The sequence below is a fragment of the Girardinichthys multiradiatus genome, chromosome 1 (assembly GCF_021462225.1).
Source record: "Girardinichthys multiradiatus isolate DD_20200921_A chromosome 1, DD_fGirMul_XY1, whole genome shotgun sequence".
Lineage (NCBI taxonomy): Eukaryota > Metazoa > Chordata > Actinopteri > Cyprinodontiformes > Goodeidae > Girardinichthys > Girardinichthys multiradiatus.
Window position 1 is genome coordinate 583,957 of NC_061794.1, and position 18,620 is coordinate 602,576.

The window sequence follows — 18,620 nt, forward strand, 5'->3', positions numbered from 1 at the left end:
ACATGAAACTAAATAATTTAAATATCAACATATTCCTCATTTACCAGCAAAGTAGTTACATATGGAGCATTACCTTAACTGTATTAAAAAACAAAGAGTATGATTTTGGAAAAAAAGAGGACAATAAGTGCAATAAAAACATGGTAATACAGTTTAAAGTCATATAGATGACCATCTTGAATGGTCAGTGTCATTAGTCTGGACAACAGGGAGACCAACATGTGACCCCTCTGCATTGATAACGTATTTTATAACTTCAAATTAATGACTTTTACATCAAACACCTGACACCTGGTTCAGTCCAATCAAGACCAGAGGTCTTCTTGAATCAGACAGAACGTCAGCTGCTTTGGGCTGGTGGGGACCGGTATAAATCCTGCGTTTCTTCAAGAAAACCTTTCCTTATAGTCTGGTGTTAAGGTGTTACATGGTGATATACTCACAACTAGACTTGGCTCTCTTTCTGGAGCGGAAAATTTGAAGTCTTCCTAAACTCGGAGTTAACGAACTCCGAATTTGGATTTAGCCAATTTACAGGATTTTTCTGAGGGTCATTGAATGCAGCATACGTTAACAACGATGAGACCTCGCGAGACTTGGTGTGGCACATCCCGGTACTTCCATCATGGCAGGCAGTAAGTTGGTGCTAGAAGGCAGAGTGAGTATACAAAGCTTTATTTTAGGCCTCAGCGTCGTCCTTATCCCGCTCATCAGAACCTGGTTCGGACATCTGGACTGGGTCTTTGATTATCTGACGGAGACTCCCGGGAAAATTGCAATTTGTGTCCACATTGCAGCTATTAACGGCCTTTTGCTTGTCATATTCAGAGGACCCGTGTACAAGGTAAGCACAGACGATGTTCTCCATCCCGTAAATATGACGCTTTCCATGTATGGGTTTCCCTCTTCCTCGGCCTGCTGCTGGGATGAGTAGAAAGCTCCATTGAGCCTGAATGCAGGATTAACAAACAGCAGCTTCAGATCAGTCTAGTTAATCCTATTAGAAGAAGAGAGGAGACAGCTGGTGTTACAGAGCGAAGCATAGAAACCTCCTGCAACATGAGGAACATGTTCTACTTTATCAAATTCAGCCGTACGGAAGCGCAGATGTGCCATTTCTGATGAATTCGCTCATTTTCTTTATGTTATACACATCAGTACTTCAGCAAAGAAAAAAAGACGTTTTAGACCCTGCATTTTTAACTTTGTTGAACAGCTGTTCCAAACTCAGGCACTTACCCCTAGGTTTGGATGAAAGGTGCCCGGGGACCAACCTTCTCACCCTGCTGATCCCATCATTCTGGACTAAATAAACCATCACCTGTTTTCACTGCTCCAAAGTCTGAAATGCTCCGGAGCTGCTTGGGACCAATCCCAGTAACTGGTGCTGATGTTTAGCAGGAGTGGGTACTCTGGTTTTCTTGCTTCTTTCACCACTTTATCCCTCATGTTTCACCCAGACGTTTTATACATATGGGGCTCTGGGGATAAATGTTATTAATAGGCTCCAGTTTGACTTATAAATGAATGTACTTTAATTTTCATGAAAAATGTATATTACAGCTTATTTTACTTGTTTATTAAATGATTTAGATGAATTCATGTTTTTGTTTCCAGACTCTAAATCTGTAATTGAATGAATTGATGAAGTAGCAATGTAGCCCAGATGTTGCTTAGCTGTATCATTTTTAGTGGAACTCAGTAGATCTAAACATCTCTGCCTCAGTGACCTCCTGCTCACAGATGACATTTACTGGAGACTATGAGCAGAATTTTCTAAATGACTCAGTTATCAGTAAAGGTGTCATCAGTAGGAACTCACGAGCTCCATACATTCTTTGTCTCAATGACTCTAATGTCGAAACGTGATCGTTTCATGTTTTCTGCATTTACACAGATTTTTGTGTCATGACTTCAGGTCATTATATTTGTCTTTTGTAACAGTGTGTTATAGTTTAACTGCTGGTATATTTATGAAGCATCTACAGAGGTTGGACAATGAAACTGAAACACCTGGTTTTAGACCACAATCATTTATTAGTATGGTGTAAGGCCTCCTTTTGCGGCCAATACAGCATCAATTCGTCTTGGGAATGACATATACAAGTCCTGCACAGTGGTCAGAGGGATTTTAAGCCATTCTTCTTGCAGGATAGTGGCCAGGTCACTACATGATACTGGTGGAGGAAAACGTTTCCTGACTCGCTCCTCCAAAACACCCCAAAGTGGCTCAATAATATTTAGATCTGGTGACTGTGCAGGCCATGAGAGATGTTCAACTTCACTTTCATGTTCATCAAACCAATCTTTCACCAGTCTTGCTGTGTGTATTGGTGCATTGTCATCCTGATACACGGCACCGCCTTCAGGATACAATGTTTGAACCACTGGATGCACATGGTCCTCAAGAATGGTTCGGTAGTCCTTGGCAGTGACGCGCCTATCTAGCACAAGTATTGGGCCAAGGGAATGCCATGATATGGCAGCCCAAACCATCACTGATCCACCCCCATGCTTCACTCTGGGCATGCAACAGTCTGGGTGGTACGCTTCTTTGGGGCTTCTCCACACCGTAACTCTCCTGGATGTGGGGAAAACAGTAAAGGTGGACTCATCAGAGAACAATACATGTTTCACATTGTCCACAGCCCAAGATTTGCGCTCCTTGCACCATTGAAACCGACGTTTGGCATTTTCATGAGTGACCAAAGGTTTGGCTATAGTAGCCTGACCCTGTGGAGCTCCCGACGGACAGTTCTGGTGGAAACAGGAGAGTTGAGGTGCACATTTAATTCTGTCGTGATTTGGGCAGCCGTGGTTTTATATTTTTTGGATACAATCCGGGTTAGCACCCGAACATCCCTTTCAGACAGCTTCCTCTTGCATCCACAGTTAATCCTGTTGGATGTGGTTCGTCCTTCTTGGTGGTATGCTGACATTACCCTGGATACCGTGGCTCTTGATACATCACAAAGACTTGCTGTCTTGGTCACAGATGCGCCAGCAAGACGTGCACCAACAATTTGTCCTCTTTTGAACTCTGGTATGTCACCCATAATGTTGTGTGCATTTCAATATTTTGAGCCAAACTGTGCTCTTACCCTGCTAATTGAACCTTTACACTCTGCTCTTACTGGTGCAATGTGCAATCAATGAAGACTGGCTACCAGGCTGGTCCAATTTAGCCATGAAACCTCCCACACTAAAATGACAGGTGTTTCAGTTTCATTGTCCAACCTCTGTATCTTCTCCTTGAGGACAGAACAGTATAATAATGCTAATGTCCTGGCCTGTTGCAGGTTGCTGTAAGAGCCTGCTTCCTGGGAGTTACTTTTGGCTGTGGATTAATAATAAGCTTCTCTGACACCACTTGGACTCATTTTGGCTGGTATGTATTAAATATGAACTCCTGTTTGTTTTTTCTCAATAAGAAGTCTTAAAGTCTTAGTGTGGTAATCACATTGTTTCCTTATGGTAAATGGACTGAACTTTTCCAGTCATACAGACCGCTCAAAGCGCTTTACACTAGAGCCACATTCACTAACACTCACACATTCATACACCGATATGCAGATCGGTAGGCAACTTGAGGTGAAGTGCCTTGCCCAGAGGCACATCAACCTATGGCAGGAGGAAGCTGGAATCGAACCCACAAGACAACTACTCTTCCTACTGAGCCACAGTCACCTCATGTCATACAGTTTGAAATTTTCTAACATCACAATCAAATCCTCCCATCTCAGGATTTATTCCACTTACTTGCATTCAGCAAACCTACGGAAAACAGCTATCAGTGCTTTAAAGATGTTTGGTATAATGTGTGTTAAAATGTGTCTTCCTGCAGGTACATGTGCTCCCTGTCATTCTTCCATTACTCGGAGTACCTGGTGACCGCTTTCATTAACCCTCGCAGCCTGTCGCTGGACTCGTTCCTGCTCAACCACAGTCTGGAGTACACGCTGGCTGCTGTGTCTTCATGGCTGGAGTTCACTATGGAGAAGCTCACTGTTCCAGGTGCAGCTGCCTGCAGGTTTTTGCTCTGTGAGCATACAGCGGGGTAACCCATGTTGGGTCATATATTAGGTTTTATTAACAGAATGAGATGAATCAGACCTGTACAGATGCTTTCAGTACCATTACTAGTATGTAGCTGGATTATTTAATCAGGGGTCATACTTTGTTCCAAGTGCCAGGAAGAATGGCTAGATTGGTAGGTTGTGTGATTATGATCTCAGTTTGAGGGCCTGATAGTTCAGCTCAACAACTCTAATCCAGAGAATGATCATGTTTGCTGAATGAAGTTCTGCTTTTTGAATTAAGCTGAACTTTTTTGATGGTTAATGACAAGAAACAAACGATCTGATACTTGAAGAGAATTCTAATAAGGAGTTACTATGCATTACATTCATTTAAGCCTTAACTTATTGGTTGAAGTCTGTCACTGGAGGTCCTTTTAGGGATGATGTCGCTCCGTCTAGGTGGCCTTCTTGAGTCACTAAATCTAATCAACTGTTGAAGTTTTGCCTTATTTAACAAGCTTCCTAAGTTTTTACCTAAACAATATAATGCTGCTCATGTCTGGATCTGACTTTCATGTCTTCTTCTCAGAGCTGAAGCATCTAAACTGGCTCAGTGTGGTTGGACTGGTCATGGTGCTGTGCGGGGAGGGGCTGCGGAAAGCGGCCATGTTGACGGCCGGTTCTAACTTCAACCACATCGTCCAGAATGAGAAAGCCCAGAGCCACGTACTGGTCACCAGTGGGGTCTACGCCTACTTCAGACACCCGTCTTATGTGGGCTGGTTCTACTGGAGCATAGGAACTCAGGTGAGATACTTTCTGTTGCCGTTTTGGATTAACTTAAAATTCATTTTATGATCAGCTATTTAATTAGGTCCTCAGTTTGAAGAAGAACCATGACCTGCTGAGGATGTCTACCTGCTAGTATTGATGATTGATGCCTGTAGGAATAAAGGATTCTTCATCAGTGTTTTGGCATGCCAGCTCTACAGTGCAACACACAAGCCTGCACTCAGCTGGAGGTGACCCAGTCCCTTAGATTAATTACCAGCTCTAATCCATCGCTATCCACGCTTATAACTGTGGAAGTTTAATCCCTTAATAATCAGGATTTATGGGAGGTAGCTAGAACTTCTAGAACATTCTAACGCAAAGTTGTACATACACGCCTGGACAAAATTGTTGGTACCCCTCAGTTAATGAAAGAAAAACCCACAATGGTCACAGAAATTACTTGAATCTGACAAAGGTAATAATGAATACAAATCATATGACAATGAACAAATGAAAGTCAGACATTGCTTTTCAAACAGGCTTCAACAGAATTATTTAAACAAATAAACTCATGAAACAGGATGGTACCCCTGAAAATAATGTGACCAAAGGGACATGTTAAATCAAGGTGTGTCCATTAATTAGCATCACAGGTGTCTACATCCTTGTAATCAGTCAGTGGGCCTATATATAGGGCTACAGGTAGTCACTGTGCTGTTGGGTGACATGGTGTGTACCACACTCAACATGGACCAGAGGAAGCGAAGGAAAGAGTCTCAGGAGATTAGAAAGAAAATTATAGACAAGTATGTTAAAGGTAAAGGTTATAAGACCATCTCCAAGCAGCTACATGTTCCTGTGACTACAGCTGCACATATTATTCAGAAATGTAAGATCCATGGGACTGTAGCCAACCTCCCTGGACGTGGCTGCAGGAGGAACATTGATGACAAAACAAAGAGACGGATAAAACGAAGGGTAACAAAAGAGCCCAGAAAAACTTCTAAAGAGACTAAAGGTGAACTTCAAGCTCAAAGAACATCAGTGTCAGATCGCACCAACCGATGTTGTTTGAGGCAAAGTGGACTTAATGGGAGACGATCAAGGAGATCATTGTTGAAAACAAATCATAAAAAAAGACAGACTGGAATTTGCCAAACTACATGTTGACAAGCCACAAGGCTTCTGAGAGAATGTCCTATGGACAGATGAGACAAAAGTTGAACTTTTTGGCAAGGCACATCAGCTCTATGTTCGCAGACAGAAAAATGAAGTATATGAAGTAAAGAACAGTGTCCCTACTGTGAAACATGGAGGAGGTTCTGTTATGTTCTGGGGCTGCTCTGCTGCATCTGGCTCAGGGTGTCTTGAATCTGTGAAGGTATAATGAAATCTGAAGACTATCTAGAGAGAAATGTGCTGCCCAGTGTCAGAAAGCTTGGTCTCAGTCGCAGGTCATGGGTCTTGCAACAGGATAATGACCCAAAACACACAGCTAAAAACACCCAAGAATGGCTAAGAGGAAAACATTGGACTATTCTGAAGTGACCTTCTATGACCCCTGACCTAAATCCTATTGAGCATCTTTGGAAGGAGCTGAAACATGCCGTCTGGAAAAGGCTCCTTTCAAACCTGAGGAGTGGGTCAAAATACCTGCTGAGAGGTGCTGTAGTCTCATTGAGAGTTATAAGAATCATCTGATTGCAGCGATTGCCTCAAAAGATTTTGCAACAAAATATTAAGTTAAGGGTACCATCATTTTTGTCCAGGCTTGTTTCATTACTTATTATTTTTTTTAATAATTCTGTTGAAGGATGTTTGAAAAGCAACGTCTGACATTCATTTGTTCATTTTCATAGAATTTGTATTCATTATTACCTTTGTCAGGTTATAGTTATTTCTGTGACCATGGTGGGTTTTTCTTTCATTAACTCAGGGGTACCAACAATTTTGTCCACGTGTGTAGATATGACTCACCCTCCAGCCAGTTTCTGAGAACCATTTAGCTGAGCCCTAAACAGTTTCAATCGACAGGGATAAATGACATTAAGTCTGAGTCGTTAACCCGGAGCTAGGGTTAGGGGTTAGGGGTTAGGGGTCAGATACATGAATGGGTTTGAGATCACAGAACCCACAATAGACTGAAACCATCCTTGAAGCAGTTTGCAGTCCTTCAGGGAGCTTTCTCAAGATCAGAATCAGCTCTCCACACAAACATGATGTTGATTCCAGTTTTCTCTCATTGTGCAGATATTTTATATAGAAAGATATAAATCTGTTGAGAAATGAAAACGTCTTTATGTATATAATATACAATGTTCTTACAAAAGAAGAAAAGGTTAAATTACTGCAGATATGCATAGTGTTGATTATGAGCAGAGTAGATGGGTACCTGACTGTTACCTGTTCCTCAGAGAGAGAGTCTGGGGGAGGAAGCTGTCTCTCTGGAGGCTGGTTTCTGTAGCACCAACTGAAGGTTAAAGTCTAAACAGCCTGTGTCCGGTATGTGTGGGGTCTGCAGAGATGTTAGCTGCCTATTTCCTGACCCTAGACATGTACAAGTCCTGGATGGAGGGTAGCAGTGTAGAAGATGACCAGCAGCTCCGGTGGAAGGTTGTACTCCTTGAGTTGCTGCAGGAAGTACCGTCTACTGTGGATCACTTCTGGTTCTGGTCCTCACACGTAGACACTGGTCACAAGAAGGCCCAGCAGAGACACAGTGTTGTTGAGGATGGTGAGGGAGTGTGGAGGGTGTTCTCCAGAAGTCCATTGTAATCTCCACAGTCTTGAACCAGTTAAGCTCCAGGTGGTTCTGACCGTACCAGTGGATCACCTCCTGTCTGTATACAGACTCACCATTGTCCTGGATCAGTTCAATGACAGTGGTGTCATCTGTGAACTTCAGAAGTGTCAAAGAGTATCACTCTGAGTACCACCACAGATCAGTGTACTCTGTTAGTAATGTTCAGCTAAGTTCTTCATGTCATATTAAAACCCACATGGATGGCAGGACACAGATGTCTCAGCAGAACATACCGTCACACTGTGGCTGCTGGCTCACCTTCTCCCCACAATCCATCCGAGTGCTGATTCTTCCCCATGTAAGAGAACCAACCGTCCATATTATCAGACCAGACCATCTTCATGCACTGAGGGTCCAGTTCTGATGCTTGTGCTCTATTCATAAGCCTTCTAGTATTAACATCGTCAGCTGCTTGATCTTTTTACTGATTGGCATTTTCAGATTTTCTGAATCTGATTATTTGGGGCTGCGTTCCGTTTGTCTTGAATAGAGCTGCAATGAATTGGACTAAAAGGGATTTCATTGAAATTGGAGCTGCCATATATGAACCCTGAGATGACCTTTTGTTGTGTTTTGGTGCTTGACAAGAAATGAGGACAACACGTGTCAATTATTCCATTCAACTGAGTAGCCATAATGTAATCACTGATTCAATTCAATTCAAACATACTTTATTAATCCCAAAGGGAAATTAAATGTTGTTATAGCTCATATTATGAAGGTTTCTTCAAAGAGCCGTTGTAGATGCTGATGTCTGTGGGCAGGAAGGATCTCCTGTAGCTGTCTGTCTTACAGCAGATCTGAAGAAGCCTCTGACTGAAGACACTGTTGTTGTAGGACAGTCTGATGAAGAGGATGCTCAGGGTTCTCCATAATGTTGCATCTTGCTGCAAACACCAAAGGACCTAAGCTTCCTCAAGAAGTACAGTCTGCTCTGTCCCTTCTTGTAACTGTGAAGACATCTACAAGAAGGGACAGAGCAGACTGTACTTCTTGAGGAAGCTTAGGTCCTTTGGTGTTCCTTTTATATTTATTCAAAAAAATCTAAATGGTCATTTTTCAAAAGGTCATGTTAGATTGGTGGCTCTGAATGAGTTTAATTTAGCTGGACTGAGGGCAGAAATGGCTCCTTGAGCCTGGATGGAGGAAAACTGTTTTCAGCTCTGTCTACACTCAGGTGGCCATTACTTTGTTAGGAAACTGTCACTTCTATGATCTGTTTTTTTATTTTCCTTTCCAGTGGCGTCTAAAGCCTCTATTGGAGTTAAATGTAAAAGAGAACTCAGTATTTCATGTGAATTACTCAGTATGTATTTGTGTTAGTTTGCTGCCCTCTGCCATGTTGTCCTGTGTGCTGATAAGTGTCTGCTGCTGCAGGTCATGCTGTGCAACCCCGTCTGCATTGTGGGCTACACGATAGCCAGCTGGCGCTTCTTCCGGGAGCGCATAGAGGAGGAAGAACTCTCCCTCATCCATTTCTTTGCTGAGGAATATGTGGAGTACAAGAGGAAGATTCCCACAGGGCTGCCCTTCATCTCTGGCATCCGTGTCAACTAATCCCTGGACCTGGACACTAAGCCCTAAGCCTAACAGACTTAAAACTCCAAAACGGGTCAGACCTGGTGGTGATGCGTTGTCTACTGTAGCAGCTGCCGCCCCCTGGAGGTGAAACCTGCCACTGGCTGAGAGCCTGAAGCGCCAACAGCCACAGAGGCAGCTGTGACGGCAGCAGGCAGCTGGGCTGCTGTTTTTCTACCAACCTCCAACATCCAGTATAGGAACAGAGAACCTCAGATGTACATGCATTTCTACTCTTCCTCCATCCATCTCACCTGTTTCTGTCAGCATGTTTTCACCATGGTTACAAGTTCCCACCCATCTGTTGCGCTTTGCCTGGTACCTTCGGTACCATATGTCAGAGTTGAGTTAATGTATTACAGAAAAGTAACAATATTCAGAGTTTTTGAATAGAGGGAACCCAATAAGGATTTTTACCAATCAGAGACATTTAGGATGGAGCATCTGTTGATACAGAGACTAAATCTTGTATTGCTTTTTTCTACAGCTCATTCATACTTTCTCACTGTTAAACCAATATCCATATTTCTAACTAACACCTCGGTTGCTCTCCAAGGTTGGAAAAGACTATTGTTTAATTTTAAAATATTTCTATGAAAGCCAGGTTTTACCAATTCCACTCTCATTTTGAGCATGTTTTGTTTTCTTGTTATATTTCTCTGTCTGTGAAAATATCTTTTTAAAAATAATAAACGAACCAGGAAAGGATTTGTTCACTATGACCAACCACAGAGATTCTGGACCCCTATAAAAACCACTTAAAATGGTTCTGAAAGTCTGGCTGTGTGAACGGAGAAGATAAACTAATGTGGACCACCGTAGACATGCTAGTTAAACTCCATCATAAGACCCTCTCTGTGAATCCCTCCAGCTTTTCTTTTAGCTCATGATCATTTCTAACAGACACAAGAACAGACTGAAGCAGGAATAGTGAGATTGCTGTAAAGGGACCAGGGGTAAAAGTTGAGAACTTTAGTATTTTTTAGTCATTTATGTGTCAGAGAGGCTTAAATGTGTAAAAGTATCTTCTAGGTTTATGCTTGCAGCATAAATAAACTTTCAGCTTGTTTCTTGTCGAGTTCTAAAGGCTTATTCTTTCTGCTGTTTAACACTCTTATACTGAGCATCCTGTCTTAATGAGCTGCGCACAACAGCATGGCTAAGATGTCGGTTTTACCTCCTGAGATTTGGCTTTTTATAAAACTCTGGTTATTTTACATCATGTCTGAATCTGACAGAAGTGGTCTAGGAACTGGGTTTGAGAAACCTCTTTTAGTGCTCAGGGTTCGGTTTTGAAGTCGATCCTTTTTCATCCGTTTAGTTTTTCAGATTTGTCTCCATCCTGTGGTGTCCTGTCATTTCCAACAGCCTCACCTCATCGGCCTCACTTTGTTCCACAAACCAGCCACATGATGGCGCTGCATGTTGGTGCAGTTTATTAAAGTGGTTGAGTGTGCAGGTCCTTCCAGTCCTCAACCTAGCTGGATTCATGGAGATGTTTCCTCTCCATTAACACTCAACTGAGACACGAGGCATGATGATGTGACATTTGAACAGGGTTTTGGGGTTTTTACACCAATAATGTATGCCAGGACTGTATCTTTGGTCAACTTTAAACCACTGTAGCATAAACTTGGATGCCCTGGTCTCGCTTCTAACAATGCCTAGATTCTCCTGTTGGAAACAGGAAGCAGCTGTTGGAAACTATTGCACGCTTATATAAAATGTTTGTGCAGTTCTGTGCAAACCACAAACAGACCAAAGTATTATGCTGAAGGTAGATGTGTGTTCATGTTATGTTAAAGTGGGAAGCAGCTGAAATCTTTAGTTTCCTTGGCTGTTCCAATCAAGGCTTCTGATAACTAAGTCTTCCCTCGTTAGTTTCTAGTTCTGAAACAAAGACTATACAAAAAGATGGATAAGGCCACTCTAAAGTTTTCTAATGGTAGAAGGACTACAGTGACTGTGATAGTGACCCGTTGTTTTTACACATGTTCCTGTTAAATAGCAGCAGACATATTTTACACCAGGTGCAGTGAACTATGCTGTGCCATGTGGATGGGAAGCTAATTTACTGTGGCATACGTACAAAGTACATCCTCTTTTTATTCCAATGGCTTTAATATAGAAATGATCTGATCTTTTAAAGGTTCTAAAATGATTAAAATCTAACCTGACTGTTTAAAACAGACACCACTGTTGCTATTTTACATCACATTAAATGCTTTATAAGTTCTCTGATGAGAGCTTATCTAATTGGACACCCTGTGTTAGTCAGAGGATGCAGCTGTAGCGTTCTGTTCCATCAGAATCTGGCTTCAAAATATCTCCAGCTTTAATCCAAATCAAACATGTCATTAATTATCCGCTGATTGAAACTGATGTTTTTATTATCTAAGGTCTGTCTCAACTTATATTTGAGAAGTCTTAGTGTTTTACCTTCAAATCCAAACTAAGTTTTATCATTTCATAACCACTGCTCGGTGTCAGATAAACGGTTACTCCACACCAGTTGGTCTGTTTTCAAGTACAAATCCAGCTAATTTCTGCTGGATTCAACAATAAGACAGAATTCAGAAGGCCAGTACAAGTAATGTTTGATTAAAGGTCATGTTTGTGGTTTGTCTTTTAAAATGGCAAATGTAGCTTTTTGAGGGATGTGATGACACAGTTTTATGCTGCATTTTAGTTGTATAGAATCTTTCTAGCAGGTTTTCCACTCTGACTGAAAACTGTTTGCTGATGACTGCATTTACTTGGCACTGCGTGTATGAAATAAAGTAAAGGTTACTATCTAAACGGTTCAGGGTTTTTTCCTCAAAATATGGAGTATAGTTTAGTGATGGTTAAGTAACAGTGAGATGGACAGAATGACAGGAATGAATTGGATATTATTGCAGTAGGTGAAATGAATTTATTGTAATAAAATGTACCAATAAGTGAAATACATGCAAATACAGCTCAGAAATGAGAATTATGTAAAAAAAAAAAAAGTTCAATATTTTTTGTCACTGGAGAACATGAAGCTAATTTATAGATTTATTACACTAAAATATTTCAACTCTTTCTTTCTTGTAATTTCGATGATTGATAGCAGCCTTCAGGTAATCTACATTGTTGGGTCTGGTCTCTCTAATCCTCTCCAGTTTGCTTGTCAATCAAACACAATAACACCACGGTTATTGGACCAGGTTTTGGTAACTTTGGCAGAGTGGGTCGATACCAAGTCCTACCTGAAAATGCATCACCATAAAGCTTGTCAGCGGAAGAAGGCATGAAGTGCTCTAGAATATTCTGGTAGATGGCTGTGTTGACTGCAGATTTCATAAAACCCAGTGGACCACCACCAGCAGATGACGTGGCATGGGGGCGTGTGGTTAGAGAACAGGGCTTTGTATCCCAGAGAGGCCACAAGTACCCTGGTTCAAATCCCACAGCCTGGTGCTCTGGGTCCCTGAGCAAGACCCCTGAATGCTCCCCTGGTGCCTCACAATGGCACCCCACCTATCCATAGGAGATTGGTTAATTGCAGAAGATAATTTCTCCATTGTGAGATCAATAAATTCTAAACTATTATTATTATTATCAAACCATTCCTGATTGTGGAAACGTCACACTGGACTTCAAGCAACCTGGATTGTGGGCCTCTCCACTGTTCCTCCAGACTCTGGGACATTGATTCCCTAATGACATGGTATCTTTACTTCCATCTGAAAAGAAGACTTTGGACCACAGTTCAGTTGTTTTTCTTTTCAGCCCAGGTAAGATGGTTCTGACGTCTCTGCTTCAGGAGTGACTTGACACAAGATATGTGACATTTGGAGCCCATGTTTAGGATTCTTCTGAGCGTAGTGGCTCTTGATGTGCTGACCTCAGTGCGGACTCCTCAGTCCACTACTTGTGAAGCTCCCCCAAAATCTTAAATGGATTTTACTTGACAAGGCTGCAGTTATCCCAGCTGCTGGTGCACCTTTTCCTTACCGTGTTTTCCCTTCCACTCAACTCTCTGTGAATGTGTTATAACCTTTACACCATTTTCTAATGTTCTGAGACACAGAAGTTTAGGTTTTCATTATCAGAAAGCCATAATCAGGAAGAAAAGACTTGAAGTATTTAACTCTATGTGTGATGATGTTATGTGTGTTTCACTTTCTGAAATGAGGGACAAGAAATACAGATTTTTTTCAAGACATTGTAATTTTTAAAAATGTACCTGTATACACATACCTGGCTTGAGCTCTTCTGTCAATTTGTTAAATTAAGTAAATGAAGTTGTATTATCTTGATGCACAATATCAATACAACTTCATGCATCCATTCATGAATGAATGAATGAAGTTGTATTACCTTTGGGCACAAGATGTGAATTGTTTAGTTTATTTACTTTTTTACTGTATTTTAGTCTGGACTATCCAAGTTTTTTTCTATAACATGCAATATAGATGGTATTACATGTATTACATGTAATGAAAGAGAATAGAACATCTTTTGGACCAGTTCTTGCTTCTACTTGAATAAAAATACATTGAAATAATGTCACTGTTACTTGCAGGGTTGTAGTGTTTGTACTACTACTGTTTTCTCTCTGTGATTTTCAACTGTTTCCTCCATATTCAATATTTCATATTCGCCTCTCGTCCAGAGAACTTTTTAATCGATCGCAGATAACACGATTTTACACGCATGCGCACAGCTGGTTCTTCCTTTCTGCTAGCCTCTCCGCCATGGCGCCTATTGTGAGTGAACTGCTCTGCTATTACACTCTTAACTACTGCTTAATACTCAGAGTGAGATCCATAGAAGCGGATGATGTGAAAGTAGAAACGCATTTTAAGGTTTTAGAGCCAGAATATACAGCTAGGGCTCGGTTCTGAGGAGGATTATTCTAAGTTTGGTTCTGCGGCGGCCTGTTAGCTTTTAACATACCACGTTGTTAGCTCGGCTGATGGCAGCGCTGAGGTTCTTCAGAGATTCTAAAGCTTTTATGTGGTTCTGACTGGCGGGATCAAACGGTTCGCTGAAACCGAGCTGAACCAAACAGTTACACCTTTAACAATCAGCCTTCATTAAAACTGTTCCGAGTTAAACGAGGTGTGTTTTCTTATCGCAGCAGAAGAAGCAGAACACCGGCAAAGGTGGGAAGAAGAAAAAGCAGGTGCTGAAGTTCACTCTGGACTGCACCCATCCTGTTGAAGATGGCATCATGGACGCTGCTAACTTTGTAAGTTCAGCTTTCCTCGTCTCACAGAGAAGCATGGATCTGAAGGGGGTTCAGCAGCTCTTTACTACAGTCTTTATGTGCTTGTTGTATTTCAGGTTGTAGAAGTGGTCAGCTTCTAGTTTCCACTTCTACACAGACATTGATTGACAGACACCAGTCTCACTCAGACCAGATTGATGTTAAAAAGCCTCTCCCAGCCTCGGCGTTTACTGAACTAATGGGTCGAAGTTGACCCAGTTCTGTTGTGCATCTGATCACCTTGAGGACTAGTCACTGCCAGGCCACCATACAAATCAAAGACCAACGCAGCATCTCAGTTTTCTGGTGCTCATCAACTGTCCAGAATCAGGCTTATCTGAGAAATACTTTGATCTGCAGATTAACGCACAAAGGAAGGCATTCAACACTTTTCTTTTTAATTTGAAGTCCTAAATAAATCTGGACATCCTACATGAGCGTCACAACACAGAGCTCATTTAAATAATATTAGGTATACGGGGAATGCTTCACACTATCAATGCCCTTAGTTCTCTGATCCCGCTGCATGTTCTGAAAGCACACAGTCCGTGATCTCACCCCAGTGACTGATGATGTGAAGGACAAAATGATCTGTAAAGGGGGGTTGTGGGATGATCACAAAGCTATAAACTACAAACACTTGATTTTTTTCAGTGACTCTCATGATTAGTAAATGTTTGAACTAGTAATGCGTTCAAAATAAACCAATCATTACAAACCTTTTTCTACCTTAAGTATCAGCTAACGTGCTGATTACATAATGTGATGGCTCAGTGTAAGAAGACAGATTTCAAGGGGAGAAAAAAATGCATTTATCTCTCAAAAGCTCGTTGTCATGTCAACAGAAAAAAAGAAGTGTTGAACAGCATTTTCTGTTGTGTGACAGAATCAGATTTCCCAACATGGCAGCATGAAGCCCCAGTCTGCAACCTAAAATTATTACCCAGTTCTTCTCCCTCAGATGGTTACGTTACTAGGGCAGAAACATAATGTTGAACTTTGGTTCCAGTTCTGTCACATCATTACTTGGCTTCATGTTGGTGTCCTTTAATAGAAATATGTTTAGTTGAGTGTTATTTTTTCAATCAAAGAAAGGCTGTGTTCAATTTCCAGGAGCAGTTCCTGCAGGAGCGCATCAAGGTGAACGGGAAAGCTGGCAACCTGGGCGGGGGTGTGGTGTCCATCGAGAGAAGCAAGAGCAAGATTACAGTTTCCTCTGAGGTTCCTTTCTCCAAAAGGTAAGGAGAACTCTGTGTTTGCATTATGCTAATTTCACGGTTCTGTGACTCAAAATTGTTTAAAAAAAAAAAAAGGATGGTGTTTCCAGCTCCACAGAAAAAGATAAATGTTTGGCTACGTGTGTTCAGATTTACCAAGCTATTGACCTCCAGGGTCATACATAGAACAGTAGTTCTGTGTAGAAAACCTGACAGCTGTAGCAGTAATCGCCGAAAAGTCGTCGTGACTTTGGGATGAGACGGAAGTTGGATTCTGGCATTTAAAGTCTGGAAAAATCTAAGATTATGAGTTGAAAATGTCTGGTCTTCATTTGTTGCAGCAGCAGCAGACAAACAGAAGCACAAAACTATAGTAAGCTTCAAACTGTGGGGAAGAAGACCTTTTATAATATTTACAGTGTGAATAACAATGATCTCAAATGCATAGCTATGTACTCATTTATGTTTCCCTGGACTAAAAGTGCAGGAGATCTGACAGCTTAGCTTCCAGGTATTTTTTTCAATATTCTCTCATCCTTCTAACAAACAGAAGGAGCACAGCAGTGAAGGCGTGGTTGGTCTGTTAGCTGGAAATGTTCTGACTGAACATCCTGCTGTATTTGTGGTATTCTGTGACTGGATCAGTGTAAACCAGTCCCTAAGGTCAACTCGTTGATTTTAAACATTAGAAGGTAGGTTTGCAGCCATAGAGACAGGAACTAACGGTGCATTTCATTTGTAGCGGGAACTTTCAACTGACACGCCCCCAAAGTCCGAATTACAAGTCGGGGCAACAGAACTATATCCGACTTCCGCATTCAACATGGTTGCTACTCACATCAATAGTAGTTACATTTTCTTGCCTTTTGTTTTTAGCAGTTCTTTATTATTTATGCAACATTTAGTCTGTCGTAGAGGTACTACTTTTCAGTGTTTATAAGACGAGATGTTTTTAGCTCAAAGACAGCTGTTTGAGATGCTAGCAATACACGCTACAACTCCGATAACTTCTGAGGTTAATGGAACACAACTTTTCCCATTATGACTAGTTTTATTTCTTGCACTTTAACACTATTGAATGAGAACTATTGAAAGTGACCCTTTAGATGTTCTACTTTATGAACAGGGTTATAAGAGGCTGCATGTCTGTCTGTGTGTGACTGAATGAAAGCTTGATTCAGAATCAGAGTCCTGACACGTTGCCCTCTAAAAACCTCTGTGGAACAAATATGCCTCAGTTGATTCAGTCCAAATTTGCTGCAGTTATGGTCAAGATGTTGATGGATAAAACCTGAGTCTCCTCCTAGAATAATAGTAGAAATGGTTAATAGTTTGCCTTTTAGATGAATGCATTACATCCTAGTCTTCAGAGGGAGCTGCTAGAAATTTAATGAGCTCATGTAATTTATTTAGAATCCAGAGTAGCATTTTGAAACCTGTTCATTTATTTCTCTGTCCTGGTAACTTCATGACCTTATTTTGATTCCTTAATGCTGAACACCAGGTTGGACCAGGAAGGGCCTATAAATTCTCCTTAAAAAGCTTGAACAAATGTTTGACTTTATTGTGATGTTTATGATGAATTTTTCATGATGATAAATTCGTCTGCAGCCAGCGACGTGGCTGGGTTATAATTTATGCATTAAACAGTGTAGTCAGTGAAGGGTTTTAATGATGAAGAAATGTTTGAAACAGCTGGATGTTTTTTAATATAAGTTTATTTTATTGAGAAATTCAAAAGATTTTATTATTAAACAAATGAACATTTATTACCACTTAAACACACACAAAAGTATAGAAAACTGGTACCATTGAGTATCGGTACCTGGGAATCAACTCAAATGTGAAAGCTGTGGCTCCGCTCCACTCAGATGGAGGGTGGCAGGAGAAGCAACGAGGAGAGACGCTGCTGTTTGGACGGATGAAGCTCCAGAGTTCACCTGAAGTTTCAATTTTGAATCTCATCTATGGCAATAATAAGGACACAGACTTTAAAGCACATAACTGCAGTAAAGTTAGTTTTAATTTAGATGTTCGTGCTCCGCGGACTCACCGGGGCTTTTCTCCCGCTTGATCCGATGCAGGCGGTCTGATTACGGCCAGCTGCTCTCTGCCTGCTCCCTCCTCCCTCCTCCTGCAGGACCGTTAATAAATGTCAAACACGTTGTTTCATGGTGGTTTTGGGGAAATGTTTGTGCCTCTGATCAGCTGGTTTAGGATGTTATTAAATACAGCGCCCCCTACCTGCGTTTCATTCAGAAAGCTGATGTGTCCTTTTTCAGCCTTCAGGCATGGTTTATTAGTAAATAAAATGGTCCTTCTGTCCCATGATAAAATATGCCACCATGTTACAAAGCTGAGCTTCTCTGATTGGTTGACGTGACGCGTCAGTGCTCGAAGCCCATCTCAGCGCGCTGCAGGACCTCTCGACACCCTGAGACACGCGTCCACCGCATCTTGTATAAAGGTTCTTCTAGAGTCCATGTTGATGTGGAGACTAAATGTTTTTTACTTTAGACTGTTCTATGTTTGTCTTTCAGATATCTGAAGTACCTGACCAAGAAGTATCTGAAGAAGAACAATCTGCGTGACTGGCTGCGTGTCGTTGCCAACACCAAGGAGAGCTATGAGCTCCGCTACTTCCAGATCAATCAGGATGAAGAGGAGGAGGAAGATGAAGATTAAATTGTCTGATTTTGTAGATTTAAATAAATTTTGTTTACAGTACAGAAACTGATCTCTGGTGTTTTTCTGTCGATACATCCATCCTCAACTATGCCTGGTTTGATGCTTATTACAACCTGGAACCCTGCTGCTACTAAAACTGTTTTAATTATTCTTATGGATTACTTGGCTTCCTCCGAGAAGCTCACATCCAACCAGTCGGTGCATCTCAGTGATGAATAGGACTGAAGAGTTTATTTCAGTCATTTAATTGAAAGATGAAGTTTATTAGAAAACTAGAATACTACATCAGATCAGGACCAGGA

General features: G+C 41.3%; 2 protein-coding genes and 1 long non-coding RNA gene across 3 annotated transcripts; 2 read left to right on the forward strand and 1 right to left on the reverse strand.

Annotated features, from left to right (window-relative positions):
- The first annotated feature begins 301 nt into the window (after window positions 1-301).
- On the forward strand, window positions 302-10,252 carry icmt (isoprenylcysteine carboxyl methyltransferase). Its single transcript, XM_047365594.1, has 5 exons — window positions 302-844; window positions 3,300-3,388; window positions 3,845-4,014; window positions 4,609-4,826; window positions 8,974-10,252. The coding sequence occupies exons 1-5, from the start codon at window positions 626-628 to the stop codon at window positions 9,151-9,153; spliced, it is 876 nt and encodes a 291-aa protein (XP_047221550.1). The 5' UTR covers window positions 302-625; the 3' UTR covers window positions 9,154-10,252.
- Window positions 10,253-13,864: 3,612 nt separating this feature from the next.
- Window positions 13,865-18,363, forward strand: LOC124867017 (60S ribosomal protein L22-like). The gene is made up of 4 exons (XM_047363230.1): window positions 13,865-13,910; window positions 14,285-14,395; window positions 15,527-15,651; window positions 18,171-18,363. The coding sequence occupies exons 1-4, from the start codon at window positions 13,899-13,901 to the stop codon at window positions 18,313-18,315; spliced, it is 393 nt and encodes a 130-aa protein (XP_047219186.1). The 5' UTR covers window positions 13,865-13,898; the 3' UTR covers window positions 18,316-18,363.
- Window positions 16,495-18,164, reverse strand: LOC124867086. Its single transcript, XR_007037982.1, has 2 exons — window positions 17,684-18,164; window positions 16,495-17,595 (listed from the first exon to the last, which is right to left on the reverse strand). It is a non-coding gene; the product is annotated as an uncharacterized LOC124867086 (long non-coding RNA).
- Window positions 18,364-18,620: the final 257 nt, after the last annotated feature.